The following is a 16,283-nucleotide window of genomic DNA, read 5'->3' as shown; positions in this document are numbered from 1 at the left end:
TCCCCTCTTTCTGGAATTCCAATAGCTGGGTTTAGGACCTCCTACTGTTTCTTCTGGCTTTTCTGTCACATTTCCTTCTGTCCTTCTTCATATATTTCCTGCACGATTTCCTCACACTTTATCTTCTAGCCCTTCACTGACTTTATTTTCAACTTCAGAAATTACCTTTTTAATTTTGAAGAGCTCTGTAGTCCTTTTCCTTTTATTCCTCATTCCTTTTCCATAACACATTTTAACTTCTAAATGCTGCATCTTCTCAAATACCTTGGACGTTATTATTATTTTTTTTTTAATACTTCTTCTGATCATCATGTAATCTGTTCTGTGGAATGAATTACAGAAACCTCAGCTACAGCTAGAGTCAGGCCAGGCCTGTCAGGGAGGTCCCACGTCCGCCACGCACCGCAATTACCCCAAACAGGAAGGGGCCTCGCCTACATCTCAGACAGGAAGGGGCCTCTACTCACTGTGCAGCAGGAGGAAGGAACCTTCCCTCCACCCCCAACAGCCCGGCCGATCAGAGTCCGGCACAGACAGCCAACAGGAAGCCTCGGTACTTTGGACCCCCAACTCCCCCAGTGGACTCTGGCTATCACAGCCCCCCCTGACTCCCCCTTTTTCCTAGAAAAGCAAGATCCCCCTCCTTGTTTTCCACATTTCCTGTGGTCCACCGAAGTTTGCATTTCCCTAATTGCAATTCCTCTGCTATTCCTGAATGAACCCGCCTCTCCTGGTGAGATAACTGGACATATTATATTATAAAAGTTGACAGTTTCTTCCAGAGTAATTTTCCCTATTTCTTCTCGTTGGTCTTCTCTTCAGAGCTGAGGGCCTCTCAAAAGTCTGAGGAACCTCGGTTCACACTGGAGAGTGTGTATAAGATGCTGTGGGGAGCTCGGAAGGGCTCGTCTGCTGACGAGCACAGGTTTACAGTTGTTGGTGGAGACCAGTGTCTGGTGGGGACCCCTGTGCTAAGGACCAGAGGCTTCCGGGAATAACCCCGAGTCCCTGGCTGCTATCAGATGTCCTGCCGGGGGGGCGGGTGTTCCGTGCGCTACCGCTGCGCCTTCTCCATCTCCGTAGGCTGGGCACCTGAGCCAGCGGCCCCCTGGCCGTCACGGAGCCCTCGGCCCCCACCTGCTGCACGGTGAGGCCAGGGCAGGACGTTCGAAAGCCTTTCAGAAGCCAAGTCCTTCTCAGGATGGATTGTTGAGCAAAAGCCACCTCCGTTTTGGAGGAAAGGCAGTCACGAGGGAAAGCCCCTTGCGGGGGTGGGCGCAGTGAGACATGCTGGGCTGGCCTGGGGGCTCCGTCCAGCCTCTGCTTCAGCGGCCTTGGTTTTCACGCCAGCAGCTGCCGGGGCTCCCCGCTGCGCCTCCACCTGCTGGGTGGCCTCGGCCAGGGCCTCAGCCTCTGCCTGCCTTGGTTTCCTTGCTCCCAGTGCGGGCACGGCAGCCCCTGCCCAGGAGCCGCTGCAGGGACAGATGAGGTGCGGGTGGGGCCTCCACGGGAGCTCGGAGCAGCCTGTGGCCCTGGCTGCATGCGAGGCGGGTGACCACAGCTCGGGTCATGGTCACTTGTCAGCCCCCAAACACCCACGGGGGTGTCCCACGCAGGCCCCAGAGCAGCTGCTGGGACGTGTCGGCCGCGCTCCCGCAGCTGGCCCCGGGATCCTGACCGGAAGAGGCTCAGGCCTCCACTCCCATCACCCAGAGGCAGGAGGCCAGGCCTCCCTGGATCCGGCCTCGAGCGGTCAGCTTGGCTGTGCGGCCACGATGGGTATCTTCCTGGCCTGGGGGCCAGGATCCTGTCTTTCAGGAAATAGACTCAGAAGTAAGGCAAAGAGAAGAGCCTCAAGGGAAACAGTCTTTACAGCAGAAATACTCACAACAGAAACAACTTTAAAACAACCTCCTGTTTAGGAAGACGGAAGGATCAGAAGCCCTGATTACCGACGAGCTGAATGGGGCCCGGGGCACAGGAGCAAGCGGCCTGGAGCGCCTGCGGCCATCCCGGGCACCCTGGAGAGCCCACCGCCAGCAGCGCTCGGGCGGAGAGGAGCCAGTGGCAGGGGGGCTATTTTCATTTCACTGAAATCACCCTTCAGTTACTTCCGAATTTACGTGGCCTCCTAAGTCGCCTGCTCAAAACTAACTCAACAAAGCTGCCTGCCTGTGGGAGCGGCCGCCGGTCGAGCCTTGCGGCCCTTTCGGCCTCTGAGCCCCCGTCACGCCCGCAGCTGGCGGGGCTCGTGGGGCCTCGGGACCCTGCTGAACACGGCTCTCCAGGGGCCGCAGCTGAGGCGTTGCCCCAGCCGGCGCGGGGCTGGCGGGGTGGCTCCAGGGCCGAGTGGGTGAGGCTGCCCCGCCTGGCGGGCTCAGAGGACGCACCGCGCCACAGGGACACAGGTCGGGCGCTGGGGCGACTCACGAACTGAAGGCCTGCAGGTGCTTGATGCCCGTCTGGATGGCCTTCTGCGAGCAGGCCATGGTGGCCTCGTGGTCCCGGGCCACGTAGGTGAAGTGGGTCAGCCGCGTCAGGGTCTGCAGCTCCACGAAGGGGTCCGACCAGCTGCACTCCAAGGCCATCTTCACCAGCTGCCAGTGGCGGGGGAGAGGGGCGTCTGTGAGTGGGTGGGGGGCGTCTCTGCTGCCGGCTCACGGCTGACATCACATGGATGGGTCCAGTGGTCACCCGGCCTAGGCCGAGTCACCTGCAAGGCTGAGGCTCCAGCTGCCAACTGCGGCCAAGCCTGGGTGGGGCTGGTGGGTTGAGGACAAATGTCCCAGTGTCCACACTGCGTTCCTGCCACATGGGCAGCCCTGCCCTCTGACGAGCCAGGAGACCAGACTCAGGGGCCCTGAGGGGACCCTCGGCTCTGTTGGGAGCGCTGTGCAGAGAACACGGCAGGGCCGCTGGCCACCTGGGGCTCCTTGTCTCGACAGCACAATTCGAATAAGCACCTCGAGTTGGGGAGCCTTGTCGGGGCACAGCCCCTGGAATGCCTACCAGGCACCTAGTGACACCTGCATGGGCCAAGGGGGAGGAAGGTGACTTCTGGGGGGACGTGACACCTGTGGGGTGAGGGAGCGACAGCTACCTGAGCCAAGGGGGGCACCGTGAAGTCCATGAGGCCCAGCCCGTTGCAGGAGTGCATCTCCAGAGCAACGAGGACTCCGGTCACCGAGTTGATGCCCTCGTTGGCGCTCTGGTGGGAAGGAAGTGCAGAGGGCCCGTCAGCCCCGGGGCTGGAGAATCTGGACTACTCGGGAAGTGACCCTGTGAAACATCAGCTCTGCGGCAACGATCGGAGCTGTTTGTGTAAGTGTTTGTCTCCAAGCTACCTCTTCACGTAATAAAGAGGAGTAGGCGCTGCAGACCCCAAGGTGGCCCGGAGGCTGGCTGAGCCGGCCAGAGGTGGAGGGCAGGTGGCCAGGCACAGCGGTGGCCCTCTGCCTAGAGGCCCCTCCCTTGGTCCTGCTCCAACCCGGTGCTCACTCCCGGCAGGTTCAGATGCCCCTCCCTGATGGTCCCTGCCTTGCCAGCCTCACTTCCCACCTGAGCCACGTGTCCTGGCTCCAGCTGGGGCCCCAGGGAACCTCCCACTGGCCTCCATCCACAGCCCACGTCTGCAGGAGGAGAAGCCGTGGGGCTGGCCCTGCCCCCTCCCCTCTGGGTCCCTGCATCCTCACCCCGACGGCCTTGCGTTCACAGCTCAGGTGGCCCGTGGGGCCCTGCCAGGGAGGTGTCCCCCTGTAGCCTAGACACACCTCCAGATAAAGCCACAGCGAGGTGTCACCGAGGGTGGACAGCGCCCCCAGAGGCCCAGCGGCTCTTGGTGGACAGTTAGAACCGTGGCCAGTCGGCTGGAGGAACGAGGGGATGTTCCAGCGGCCAGGCAGGCAGAGGAGGCCTCACGCCCCATCTCTCGGGGGTCGGCCTGGGCAAGGACGGACCCTCCTGAAGGGAAGCACCCCTTCCGCAGCCCCGCCGCCCCGTCCCCCAGGCTGCTCGCCCTCGGGTGGGGAAGACTTCAGCGGGGGCGCCCCCCGGCTGGCACCTGCTCGTCCGTGCCCAGGCGCGGCCCGATCTGCTGCCACAGCAGCTGCTTGGCCTTCACCCACGTGGCGATGAGCTGCTGCCGGATGCTGACGGGCACCGCCTCCTCAGGCACCGTCCCGTTGGTCAGGTTCAGGGCGAACTCGCAGACCTGAAACGGAGGTGTCCTTGCTCATGACACCTGAATCCAAACAGGGGACCCGAGCCAAGACCTAAAGCTGCAAAAACAAGCAGACCCGGCGCTGGGTCCAGAAGGGACGGTGGCCCGAACACGCACTAGTCCTGGGGCTGAGGCACAGCCTCAGCGGGAAGGAGGCACCGCTCCCGGCCACACCTGGGGCAGCCGCAGGCTCTGCGCCTCCCTCAGGCTCACTACGGAACTCACCTTCGCTCACGTTTACTAGGAATGGGTGAGGGGTCATCCGTGCTTGTCAGCACCCATCAACATCCCTCGTCCTCGACTGGGAAGACCGCCACACAGTCCACGTCCCCGGGAGACGCAATCAGGGCACAAACAGCCCCCCTCGGTCACCCGTGGCACCGCCCGTATCCCCGGCCTGTGCATCTTTCCTTTGGTGTTGCGGCTTTCCTGTTCTGAAATGGCACTGGTCCTATTTTTCTGGCCTTATGTCCACCTTTTTCTGAGCTCTGGGACCTGCAGGGACGTCCCCACCACTGACACCCAGGTGTTCTCGTCTTGTTTCCTTGCTCTTAGAGAAAGCGTGTCCCCCCACCCCACGCCCCATTTCTGGGCAGCTGAGAATGCCTGCAGCTTCCTTCCTCAACTGCTCTCCCACTGACGCCTGCACTGACCGGGGTCTGCCACTCCCCCGGCTCCGATCCCACCCTCGGGCGCGGCACCTCCACTGCGGTCCTGACTTCAGAGGCGGCCTCAGGGTCTAGCGGCGTATGAAGTGGGTTTGAGCGTGTGTGTCTTCTAGACTTCTCTGGCGTCAGGGCTGGGATCCAGGCGATGATCAGGCCTCGTGCCAGGGTGCTGCAGAGCGTCGCCAGCAGCGCCAAGTCTCTGGAAGAGAAGCATGTCCGGGCCAGGCCATCCCAGGGAGGAAGCCATGGTGACAGGACTGGCTGCGGTGGAGGCTCGTCCTCCACCAGGCGGCCTTCACGCCTGGGAGACACCTGTGCCGTGTGGGCTGGACTCCTCAGGGAGTCCTGCGGGGCCTGGACAGAAAGGCCCACCTGGCCACCGTGCCCACTGCCGGGCCGTCCAGCAGGCCCTCCACTGGGCGACGGATGGAGCGGGCTTGGACCAGAACCTCCCTGCTTCTTCCTGAAGCGTCTCAGCACCAAAACATTTAAAACCATCAAACGCGGTCCGACCTGTGTCTACGACAGAGACACGGACACCCGCCTAGAAAGAGAGGAGCTCCCGCAACCCCTACGGTCCTGGGGACCCTGCCAGGGCCTCGCGCCCAGAGGAGAGGTGAGGGCACTGGCAGGCCGTCCTCCATGGCTGCTCCGTCCTATTCGCAGTGTAAAAGTCCCCATGTGCACATGTAGCTGCGTCCTGACTCACTCAAGCCTTTCTGCTTCGGGATCTGGCGGAAAACTTTAAAGTTGAGTGTTTAGACTAAATGCCCAAGCAGCAGAGAACACAAAGAGGGCTTCACACAGTCACCCTCATTAGGTAAAGGTCTGGCCTGACTTGACGCTTTCACACTTCCAACTTCAGGTAGTGAAAACATCGGTCTCTCATGAGTTCACACCACCTGGATATGAAAACTCCCGGACACTGATTTCCAACCCGCCCCAAATCAGACCAAGGTCGGTTTCCACCCCTGTTCCTACGAGGCTTGGGCCTCGCCAACCTCCCTCAGAATCGCACTGTTTGCAACAAGAGTGTGACAGGCCGGGAAGCTGCGTGGCAGTGGTGCTGCTGGGAATCCGTGTACGGGCCCGAGGGCGTCTGAGCACCTCATCGATCCCCACACGGTGCCCTGAGGCTTAGAGAGGGTGAGTATCTTGCTCGGGGTGCACGGCCAGTACACAGAGGCCCTGTCACTGCTACGCACTAGGTGAGGGTGGCCCCGCACGTCCCACCCCACAGCTCCCAGCCCGATCCCAGGGTCTCTGGCAGGGGCAGGATGGGGCCCTCCTGGGAAGCCAGGATGCACACAGCGACCGGCAGCCTCACCCACCCGCTGTGGCCCATGGCCTTGACGATGCCCAGGAGGTGGTACAAGGCGTCCACGAGCTCCCTCTGGCGCCCGGCCGTGATGAGGTGCTGGTTGTGATTCAGGACGTAGACCACGGCGTTCTGCACGAGCCACGCCTCCTGTATCATCTGCCCAATGTCGGCCGAGCGCAGCCAGCTGTTCATGGTGTACTGCGACAGGCCCTCTATCCAGGTCCTACAGAAGGCGTGCGTCAGGCTCTCCCCGGGATTAAGACCCTTCCCAAAGCGGCAGGAAGACACCAGTGTGAAGCCATCCCTAGAGCCCAGGGGTCAGAAAGTTGCCCTGCTGGGGGCTGCCCGCCACTCCCGCTGAAGGACCCAGCCTGCCCATCTCTTCCCACCTCCACCCCATCCGCCTGGCTCTCCCATCTCCCTGCTGGATGCCCCTCGCCCTGCCCCTCCCTGGCCGAGGACGGACCCCTGGCCGAGGCTTGCAGGCCGCCAGTCCAGCTCTGCACCTGCCTGTGCCCAGTCTCCCCGGCCCATCACACACAGGCTGCCCTCCTCCGTCCACATGGGCGCGTGGGACCTGCTGGCCTCAGACCAGCGCCTGGCAAGCCCTTTCTCTAAAGGGCCAGACAGTTAGTACCCTGGGCTTCGACAGCTGCATGGAGTCTCTGTTGTGTGTTTCTCGCTATTTAACTTCACAAACTTAAAAGCCATCAAAATCACCGTTAGCTCGTGGGCTGTACAAAAGCGGTGGTCAGGTGTGGCCTGGGCCCTCCCCCAGGCGTGGGGTGCCCGGCCCAGACGGAAGCGGCGGCGGCCCCTGGGGAAGGCTGCGGGCTGTGCTCTCACAGGCGACTTAAAACACCAGGACAAACCCCATCTGCGCAAAATCAGGGCCCTCCTCCCTGTGCCTCTCGTGGGCAGAGGGAGTCCGGCGGCATCCCCAACCCCTCCACAGCAGGCGGGTGTGCGGGCCCGTCCACTGGGTGCAACAAACAGGAGAGTGGCCCCTGTCCGCATTCAGCGGGAAGCAGCCAACAGCCTCGGCTCCTGCGACACCGCAACGCGGACTCTCACTCACCACCGCGTTCACCTCTCGAATATTTAATTTTAGATGAAACAATGGCTAAAAACTGTGGTTGTTTCCACAGCACCTCGATTTCATGATTAAACCGCACTTGGCATCTCACGTGGGCAAGTCTCTGGGGGTTCCCTGTGGACCCTCTTTCCATGCACATACTTCCCGGGACAGTTTCCCATGGCCAGCCCCGACTACCGCTTCCCTCCGCAGACACCAACTCCCTCACATCTCGTTTCCACCAATGACGAGGAAGACTAACCACAGCGAACAACGACGTGAGCTAGTGAGCCGTGCTGGACAGCCGGCCACTTCTCTCACATGTCTGGGCGCGGCCCGCGGCCCAGCCTGTGCCCCCGGGCCACACATGAGCTGTGCCAGGTGCATAGGACGCGCCCCCGCGGCTCCCCTACCGGTACGTGATCCACTCGGCGTTGTCCTCTGGGGACTCGGGTATGTAGCCCACCGGGTGCTGACTCAGGTCCTCGGGGGGCATGGGATGGTCATTTAGCTGCACGCCCTCTGATCGCAGCAGGTGGACGGTGGCCTGCAGAGGAAGTGAGTGGAGTGGAGGAGAGGTCCCGGGAGCACAGACCCAGCGCAATGTCCCCAGGGCCTTCCCAGCCCCTGGGTCCTCCCTGCCTGCAGCGACACTTCCCCCACCCCACGCCGTTGCTTCACCCATACACGCTGCATCTCAGAGAGAGACCGGCTCCTTTCGAGAGCACAGCCTGAGCCCCCAGGGACACAAACGTCCCCTTGTCACACCACAGGCGTCCACAGCAACCCAGTCCCCGTCCCTCCACGGCTGTGCACGGAAGCCCTGCAGGCTGACAGGACCAAGGACGGGGGGCAGGTGGCCTTGCCTGCCTCCCGGGGGTGATGCCGGCTCCATCCCTGGCTCCGCGGTCACCTGCCCCCAGCTCTCAGCATGGCCTGGCCCTCCGGAGGCGCTCAGCAAACCCTCACTGAACGAGCCGGGGAGTTCTGTCCAGGTTACCCCATCGACCCCCAAAATAAACAACCTCGAGTGGCCCCAAGAATCCCGAAGTTACAAAGTATCACCAAAATCACCACCACGTGCAGGTGCAGGGATGCCAGTGCCAGCTTAGACCCAGCTCAGCCACCTGGCTGACGCTGGGGTCTCTGCATGCTCACTGCAGGGGGCGGGAGCGACCCCAGGTCAGGGCTGAGGGGGGTGGTCGCCAGCAGCCTTCAGCGGCCTCTGAGGGGCTGAGATGAGAACACACGCTCCTCCCTTACAATGGGTTCAAAGTGCTTTTGAAGCTATCCCCATGCAGAGGGCACTCCCAAATCCAGTAACCATCAGCCTGCAGTACCTACGTCACCGTGGATTCACAGTTCAAACATTACTTCTAAGGAAAATTAACATCTACACCCCTCACGATACATTCTGATTTATGTCTTTCTCCCAGAAAATCTCCCAAGAACCCGGGAAAACTTCCCTAAAGGACAGGCTCCTTCGGGAGCAGGGCTGGGGTATAGGGCCACGTCCGTGCAGAGGCAGGTGACACGGGGGCCGAGGGGCCGTGGGCAGGGACGCACCTCAGCGTTGATGAACCCCACCTCCGCGAACTCGCGCAGCAGGCTGGGGGACACCGGCCTATGCAGGGTGGCGTCTGACTGGCCCGAGGAGTCCTGCTCCGCGCCGTCCCCGCCCTTCTTCTTCTTCCCTGGAAACAGCAGAGCGGCAGGATGCTCAGAACCCGAACAGCCTTTCAGGGAACGCGGCGCAGCCCCGGGTGCGGCGGCGGGGTCTCTGCGAGGTGGCACTGTGCCCAGGAGGGGCTGGCAGAAACCTCCCAAGCGCAGGGGCCCCACGGGGTGGCGAGGTGTCCCCAAAGCCAGCTTGGCCATGGCCAGTCTCCCACCGATTCCCTGACAGCTGGGCTCTTGGTTCTGTTTGCGCTGTTCTGCCCCTCAAGAGGCCCCGGCCCCGCCCCCAACACCCAGGCCCCGGGCCTCCTGGGACTGCCTGCAGGCCCCCCCATCCTCACCGTCCGCAAAACCAACCTCTTCCAGAGACCTGCAGGCCGGACTCGTGCGGACCCAGCGCTGACGGGGTAGCCGGCCCAGGCCCACGCTCTGCCCGCAGGCCCCCGCCTGCAGCCCTGGGTCCCCTCGCTGAGCCCCGCGGGCCCCGCAGCAACCCCAGGTCGCCTGGGGAGATCCCGCCAGTGCGGGCGCCCAGGCATGGCCCCGGGGCCTACCTCGCCTGAGCCTCGCCTGCCGCTCCACCTTGCCGACGTCATACGCGAGGCAGAAGCGGCTGGCCGTCCGGCACACATCCCACACGCCCTGCTTCCGGGCCACCTTGGCCAGCTCGGCCCAGATCTGTACCCTGCACAGGTGCACGATGAGCTCTCTGCTCGGGAGAACCGGCGCAGGGCTCCTGCCACGAGCCCAATGGACGTCCCAGCCTGGACGCGAGGCGACGGGCAGACCCGTGGGGGTGCTGCCCGGGGCCAGGCGAGGGGGCGGGCAGCGGTCCGGTGCCCCCGCCGCGACGACCCAGGAGCCCCCGCACGCCCCCCGGCCACCGCCCACTCACCTCTCCTTGGCGTTCCGGCCCTGCAGGCTCTGCACGTGCCCCGCGGCCTCATCCACGCTGAGGGAGTGGTGCCGCGCCTTCGCGTACAGGTAGGTGAAGCGGCCCCGCTTTTCCCCGGTGGAAACTGAGGGTGGACAGCGGGACGGGGCAGTGACGCGGCGGGTCCCGGGTCAGGGCACGTTCCCGCAACCCCAGCGCGCAGGACTCTGGACGGGTGTGGTGGCGCCTCCCGGGCGTCTTTTGACCTTTTCATGAAGATTAGGTCCCGCTAGCTGTGCCTTTGTAGGGGAGGGGCGCCGGGCACCAGGGGCAGCTGGTGCACAGAACGACCCCCTCTGCACCCGCCAGGCCGGCCCCAAGAGCCTCCACCCGCGCCCAGCACAGTGGTGGCCTCTGTCCCCACGGCCCCCCACCTCCAGGAGCCAACTGGCAGGGACCCCGCGGAAGGCCCCCGCCTGGCCAGGTACTCCTGCCCGGCCCCTCGCCGAGTGAAACGCACCAAGAGAGCCCGAGCGTGTCCGGGGCGGCTGCCCACTGGGCCCGTGCCCCTCACACCCAGCAGGACAAGAAGGAAGCACGGGGTGGCACTGCCACGCCCCGGACGGGGTGACAACAGGACCTGGTGACGTGCGGCGGCCACAGAGACAGCACAAGGTCCGTGGCCCACCGAGGCCAAGGGTCACATCCTAGAGCCATCCCCCAGTCCACATCCCAGATCCACCACACTGGCCACCGTGGGCTCCCTCCGCGGCTCCTATCTGCAGACGGCAGGGGCTGCCCGGCTGAAGGCTGCCGGGGGAGCCAACATTAAGGGAGCCCTGGGCAACCTCAGGTGGGACTCTGAGAGGAAGGGCGCTGGGGTGCTCCAGAGCCGGGCGCTAATCTGCCATCTGCAAGGGTTCGATATACTTGGGGGTAATGCAGAGAAGCCCAGGACCCCCATCCTCGAGGGGGACAGTGGCATGGGGGCAGTGCCCCCTAAAGTATACGAGGAAGCCCTGACCCCCAGAACTCCAGAATGTGGCCTTGTTTGGAGATGGGTCTTACCAGGAAAAATCAAGTTAAAGTGAGGTCATTAGGGTGGGCCCTAATCAATTATGACGGGTGTCCTTAAAAGGGGAAATTGGACACAGAGAGAAACGGGTGCAGAGGCAAGCCAGCCGTGTGGGTCCCGGAGACAGGCCCAGGCGGCCCCTCCCTCCAGCCCCTTGGTCTCAGGCTTCGGGCCTCCAGGCTGTGTGAGCCTCCCCCCTCGCCACGGGAGGTGCTCTGTCGCGCAGAGTGGGGACAGGAGGCTGCACACCAGCACCTGAGGCCCGTGTGGGCGGAGGTCGAGGGCGGGTGGGTTCAGGCGTGTGTGCGCTGCTGAGAGAGCCTGCACACCTTTGGCCTCGTTCTCACTGTCGAGCACGATCTGGAAGGTGTCAGGGGCCAGGGCCAGGCCCGCGGTCACCAGCAGCGCCCGCTTCTTGCGCACACTGTCCTCCGGCATCGCTTTCTTTGCCTGCGAAGGGTAGATGGCGTGATGAGCACCCACGTCGTCCAGAGCAGCTCCGCTGCCCGTCTCTGCTGAGCGCTCCTGGCCTGACGGGGCCCCGCCCCGGATGCCTGCCCTCCCCAGGCGCAGAGGCCCCAGGGCCCAGGTCCGGGGGGGCGGGGCGCACCTGCTCAATGGCCAAGGTGGCCTTGTCCTCGGTGCGCTCGGGGACCTGGCACGGCGTGGCGCAGAGGTGCAGGCGGTTGAGGGCCATCCTGAGCGTGTCCTGGTAGAGGCCCAGGGTGTCCAGGAGCACGGCCTTCCTCAGGTGCCCCATGGCAGGCTCCAGCCGGTCCGCACCCTCCTCAATGTACGCCATCTCCATGTGCACTTGGCAACGGAACAGGACCATGAGGCTGCGGGGACAGACAGCATTGCAAGAGCCCGGCGGGGCTGTCGCGGGACACCCCTGGTGCCTGGTTTTCCAGCCCCGCCTTCTGCCCTTCGTTACCCCAAGGACCCACGGAGGACCAAGAGGTGGTCCCTGCAGACCACAGGAGACCTCGGAGCCCACAGGCGCACCAGGGCCAAGGAGCGGCAGCTGGGCCCAGCCGGGCTCCACGCTACAGAGAACGACTGCGGCACGAAAGCCAGGTGGCGGGCTCAGCAAACGCGGGGCGCCCGACGCTGCGTCTCGTCCAGCACCCCGGGAGGCTCCTGGCGAGGCCAAGCAGGTGAATTTAGCACAACCGAAGCCCAGGCTTTGCCTCAGCGGATGGGCCGTCTCGGCTCTGCTCTGAGTTCTCTCCATCTCATCGGCCGAAGCACACACTCCCCTGCTCAGAACGCCTCTCGTGGACCCGTGGCCCTGCCTGGCGTTTGCTCCTGCTGCTGCCTCTGCTGGAGCCTCCTGGGCTGGGCGGGGCTGGAGACGGCCGTGTCTAAGCTGGTAACAGTCTCCTCAAAGCCCTTCATCCACAGCACGCAGAGCCCCATGCCACAGCCTCCACCCTGGACGCGAGCATCAGAAAAGCCAACAAATTTGGTCGAATTAAAGTTCTAGGAGACCCATGAGCCGACCCTCAGCCACGGCAAGGCACAAGCGTCACACGCTAGGCCCGTGACCTCAGGGAAGAGCACGCAGTGCCCAAGGCGCCTGGAGGCTGGCGCTCCGCTGCTCGGGGGCCGGGAGTGGTGGGCAGGAGAGGGCACCTGGTTGATGCCAAGGGTGAGGTCTGCGCTCCCATCAGGGAAGCAGGTTCCACGGACTCTGCCCGGAAGCCTGGACAGCAGCCAGTAATAGGCCACTTTCTTCTGTGTTGAGGCAGCGGAAGAGGAGGCCCACAGAATGGGAGCTGGACCAGCACCGAACTGTGTGCTCTGGGCAGCCTGACCCTGAATCCATAATGCGAGACTCATCCAGGGCTGGACCACGCGAGGGGCCATCTGAGGCAAGCTGACACCACAGAGAGAGGGTTACACAGCGGAACAGTCCTGGTCAGGGACAACCCGGCAGGCGGAGAGGTCTACACAGCAGAACAGCCCTGGTCAGGAGCAACCCGGCAGGCGGAGAGGTCTACACAGAGGCACAGCCCTGGTCAGGAGCAACCCGGCAGGCGGAGAGGGCTACACAGCGGAACAGCCAGCGTCAGGAACAACCTGGTAAACCATTGGCTCAAGGAAGCCACAGAGATGATGGTGAGTAAGCACAGCAGACTCGAATGAGAGACTCCGTCCCTGTCAAAACAGGATGAATGGGACCAGATGAAAAGGATTAGAAATGAGTAATTTTCAGAGTTCCTTCTGCTTCCAACTGTGATCAAGTCTCTGCCACGAGTATCCACTGTGAAGCTGGACCAAACACAGCACTGGGTCTGAGCAGCACAAGCCTGGGGTCCCTGGAGGCGGGAACTCAGGAAGGAGCCCGCACCCTGCCTGGAGACAGTGTCCCGTGGCATTGCGGGCAGAGCACTGGGCCCAGAACCAGGGCACCTGCCGTCCACAGGGAGGGTCTCTGCTCTGGGCTGGGAAGGCTGCTCCAGGCTGGAGAAGAGGAGCCGGGTACCAGAGCAGCTGTTGCAGGCCTGCCCACCAGAGAGGAGAGAGCTGGGTATCCCTCACTCACACCCCAGATGTCAGCCGAGCCCACGGAGATCGCGGGTGCAACTGGGCTAGAGGTTGAGCCCCACTGAGACAGGCTGGAAGACACTGTAAACTTCCAGAGATATGGCCAACAAAACAAGAAGCCAGCTCTCAACCCGTAACTGAAGTACCCAAGACAACAAAAAGCAACACTCTCTTTAAAAAGATCACAGAATCCACAGACTCCACAGTGCACCAACCACAACATTCGGTACACAATAAAAAACTACTGGACATGCAAGGAAACAGGAAAAGGTAACCCACAGTCAGAACGTAAGAGGGGCCAGATGCTGGGTTTTTATCAGAAACTACGAAGGCCAGAAGAAAATGAAACAACCTCTTCAAAGGGTTTAAAGAAAAAAAAATCTGTAAACCCAGAATCCAGCAACTGGTGAAAATAATCTTCAAAGATGAAGGTGAGGTGAAGTCATTTTCAGATCAACAAAAGCCAAAAGAATTCATCACCAGCAGTCATGCATTACAAGAAAAAAATAAAGGAAGTTCCTCAGGCTGAAATAACAGCAGAAAGAAACTTGGATCTGAGGGTAAGAAAGAAGAGCGAGCCTGTGGGATTGACAAAGAAGTGGGCAAATATAAGAGACTATTGATTTTCTCTGTAATTTTCTTTAAAAAACCGCTGGCTGCTAAAAGCAAAACAATGACCTGTAAGATGAGGCCCATAACACATTGAGAAGTAAAAGACATGCCAACAACCACGCAAAGTGGGGTAGATGACGGGAAATGCGTGAGGTTTTCCCTTTGCCGGGTGGGAAGCACCACCTCACACAGACTTAGCTAAGGAGGATGTGCACTGTTATCCCTACAGCAATCCCCCCCCCCAAGGGTACAGTGGACAAAAAAGCTGATAGAGGAAGTAAATCCAATGGTAAAAAATTCAATTAACCTCAAAGAAGGCAGGGAAAGAGCAGCAGCAGAACAGAAGGGACAACTGGAAACAAATGATGAGATTGTAGACAAGTTCAAAGCTACACTAAACGCAAAGAGACTAAACACTCCAGTTAAAAGGCAGAGATTATCATACTAGACAGAAAGAAGTGAGGCCAAACTACATGCTATTAAAAGCTGTGTTCTACACTTTAAATTGGAAGATCCACAGAGGATGAGAATTGAAAGGATGGAAAAAGAAATGCTTCAGACGGGCCCAGATGGTTTCACTGGATTCTATCAAACATTTAAGGAAGAAAACACCAAGATTGCACAAACTCCTTCAGAAAGCAGAGGAGGAAGAATCCTTCCCACCTTCCCAATTCATTTAATAAATTCAGCATGACCTTGATGTCAAAACCTGACAAAGACATTACAAAAGAAGAAAATCACAGGCCAACGTCCTCATGAACCTACACGTAAAAATCCTTAACAACACGCTGACATATGTCAGGACCATGCAGAGAATGCAAGGTTGGTTCACCACTCAAAGTTCAATCAGCATAATTCACCAGATTAAAGAACAAAAGAGAAAAGTCACAGACCTTTTAATAGATGCAGAAGAAACATTTTTTTTTTTTTTTTTTTTTTTTTTTTTTGCGGTACGCGGGCCTCTCACTGTTGTGGCCTCTCCCATTGCGGAGCGCAGGCTCCGGACGCGCAGGCTCAGCGGCCATGGCTCACGGGCCCAGCCGCTCCGTGGCATGTGGGATCTTCCCGGACCGGGGCACGAACCCGTGTCCCCTGCATCGGCAGGCGGACTCTCAACCACTGCGCCACCAGGGAAGCCCCAGAAGAAACATTTGACGGCACTCAACACCCACCCATGATTAAGAAACAACACAACGAAGGGACATTAACAATGTTTGTATTCTATTGTGTGCAATTATATCTCAATAAAGTTAATCAGAAAAAGAGCTGTCAGAGGAAAAGAGGGCAACTAGAAGACATTATTTTTAAAAATCAGGCAAATATGAAAATAAACTAAAAGGATATTTTGGAAGAAATAGTCATTAAAATTTAAAAACATAGGCTAAAGAAAGGAAGGAAAATTAGAGAATTTGTAAAATAAAAGAGTACTAATGGCCTGGAGGAAATCTGTCAGAATTCAGCGTGTCACACATGGGGGGTGGGGCCGTGAGCGTGGAAAGTTCGCTGGGGGCGGGGTGGGGGGGGTTGGTAGCTGGGCTAGGAGCCTGTCATACATCCCCATGGGATTCCAGAAGGAGAAACTATTTTCAAAATGGGTAAAAATCCCAGATTTGAAGAGAGATGCAGCTCTTCACAGCCAAGACCCCCAGGTGCCGGCAGGAAATGAACCATACCGGAGACCCTGGGGACCCCCCTTGCCCACCCTCAGGCTGACAACCAGGCCCCTGGCTCCCCTGCCGAGACCCCTGTTCCGAGGGCTCAAGTAGGCGACAAAACCCAACCCTAATTAATCACAGGAGCAGACGGGGCAGGGCAGCTCTCCCCACCGCCCCTCCCGGCGGCTGCAGCCCCTCCTGGGTGACCCCCCACAGCTCCTCTCTGCCCACACACCAAGTCCCCGTCTCCCAGACCCCTTGTCTGCCAGGGACCAACTGCAGCATCCCCATGGGCTGCGACCCCCAGCCGGGGGGCCTCACTGCCTCACCGCCCACTCCACCTTCCCTCCTGCGCCTGTGCCCACAGGCCCTGTGCCCTGCCATCCCCCTGCCATGCAGCCCAGGACCCTCCTGACAAAGCCCTATCTCCTCAGCCCCTCTCGATCTCAGATGGGCGCCGCCCGGGTGCCCCCCAGCCTCCCCCCTACAAGGCCCTGCCCCCCGCACTCCAGACACACCTCCCCCACGGCCTGCCGGCCTCTCAAGCTGGCCCTTCT

General features: G+C 60.8%; 1 protein-coding gene across 1 annotated transcript in view; it reads right to left on the bottom strand.

Moving 5' to 3' along the window:
• CFAP46 (cilia and flagella associated protein 46) overlaps positions 1–16,283 on the bottom strand; it is an 89,093-nt gene that overhangs the window by 55,433 nt on the left and 17,377 nt on the right. The window contains exons 12-22 of the mRNA XM_060034133.1: positions 11,520–11,748; positions 11,239–11,359; positions 9,856–9,979; positions 9,515–9,645; positions 8,850–8,977; positions 7,697–7,830; positions 6,219–6,431; positions 4,921–5,086; positions 4,061–4,210; positions 3,101–3,208; positions 2,431–2,597 (exon numbers count right to left, since the gene is read on the bottom strand). Of these exons, the coding sequence (XP_059890116.1) occupies positions 2,431–2,597; positions 3,101–3,208; positions 4,061–4,210; positions 4,921–5,086; positions 6,219–6,431; positions 7,697–7,830; positions 8,850–8,977; positions 9,515–9,645; positions 9,856–9,979; positions 11,239–11,359; positions 11,520–11,748 (1,671 nt within the window). The remainder of the gene's footprint in view (positions 1–2,430; positions 2,598–3,100; positions 3,209–4,060; positions 4,211–4,920; positions 5,087–6,218; positions 6,432–7,696; positions 7,831–8,849; positions 8,978–9,514; positions 9,646–9,855; positions 9,980–11,238; positions 11,360–11,519; positions 11,749–16,283) is intronic.

Source organism: Delphinus delphis, chromosome 16, assembly GCF_949987515.2.
Source record: "Delphinus delphis chromosome 16, mDelDel1.2, whole genome shotgun sequence".
NCBI lineage: Eukaryota > Metazoa > Chordata > Mammalia > Artiodactyla > Delphinidae > Delphinus > Delphinus delphis.
The sequence above is the reverse complement of the archived record's forward strand: the minus strand, read 5'-3'. Positions and strand labels throughout refer to the sequence as shown.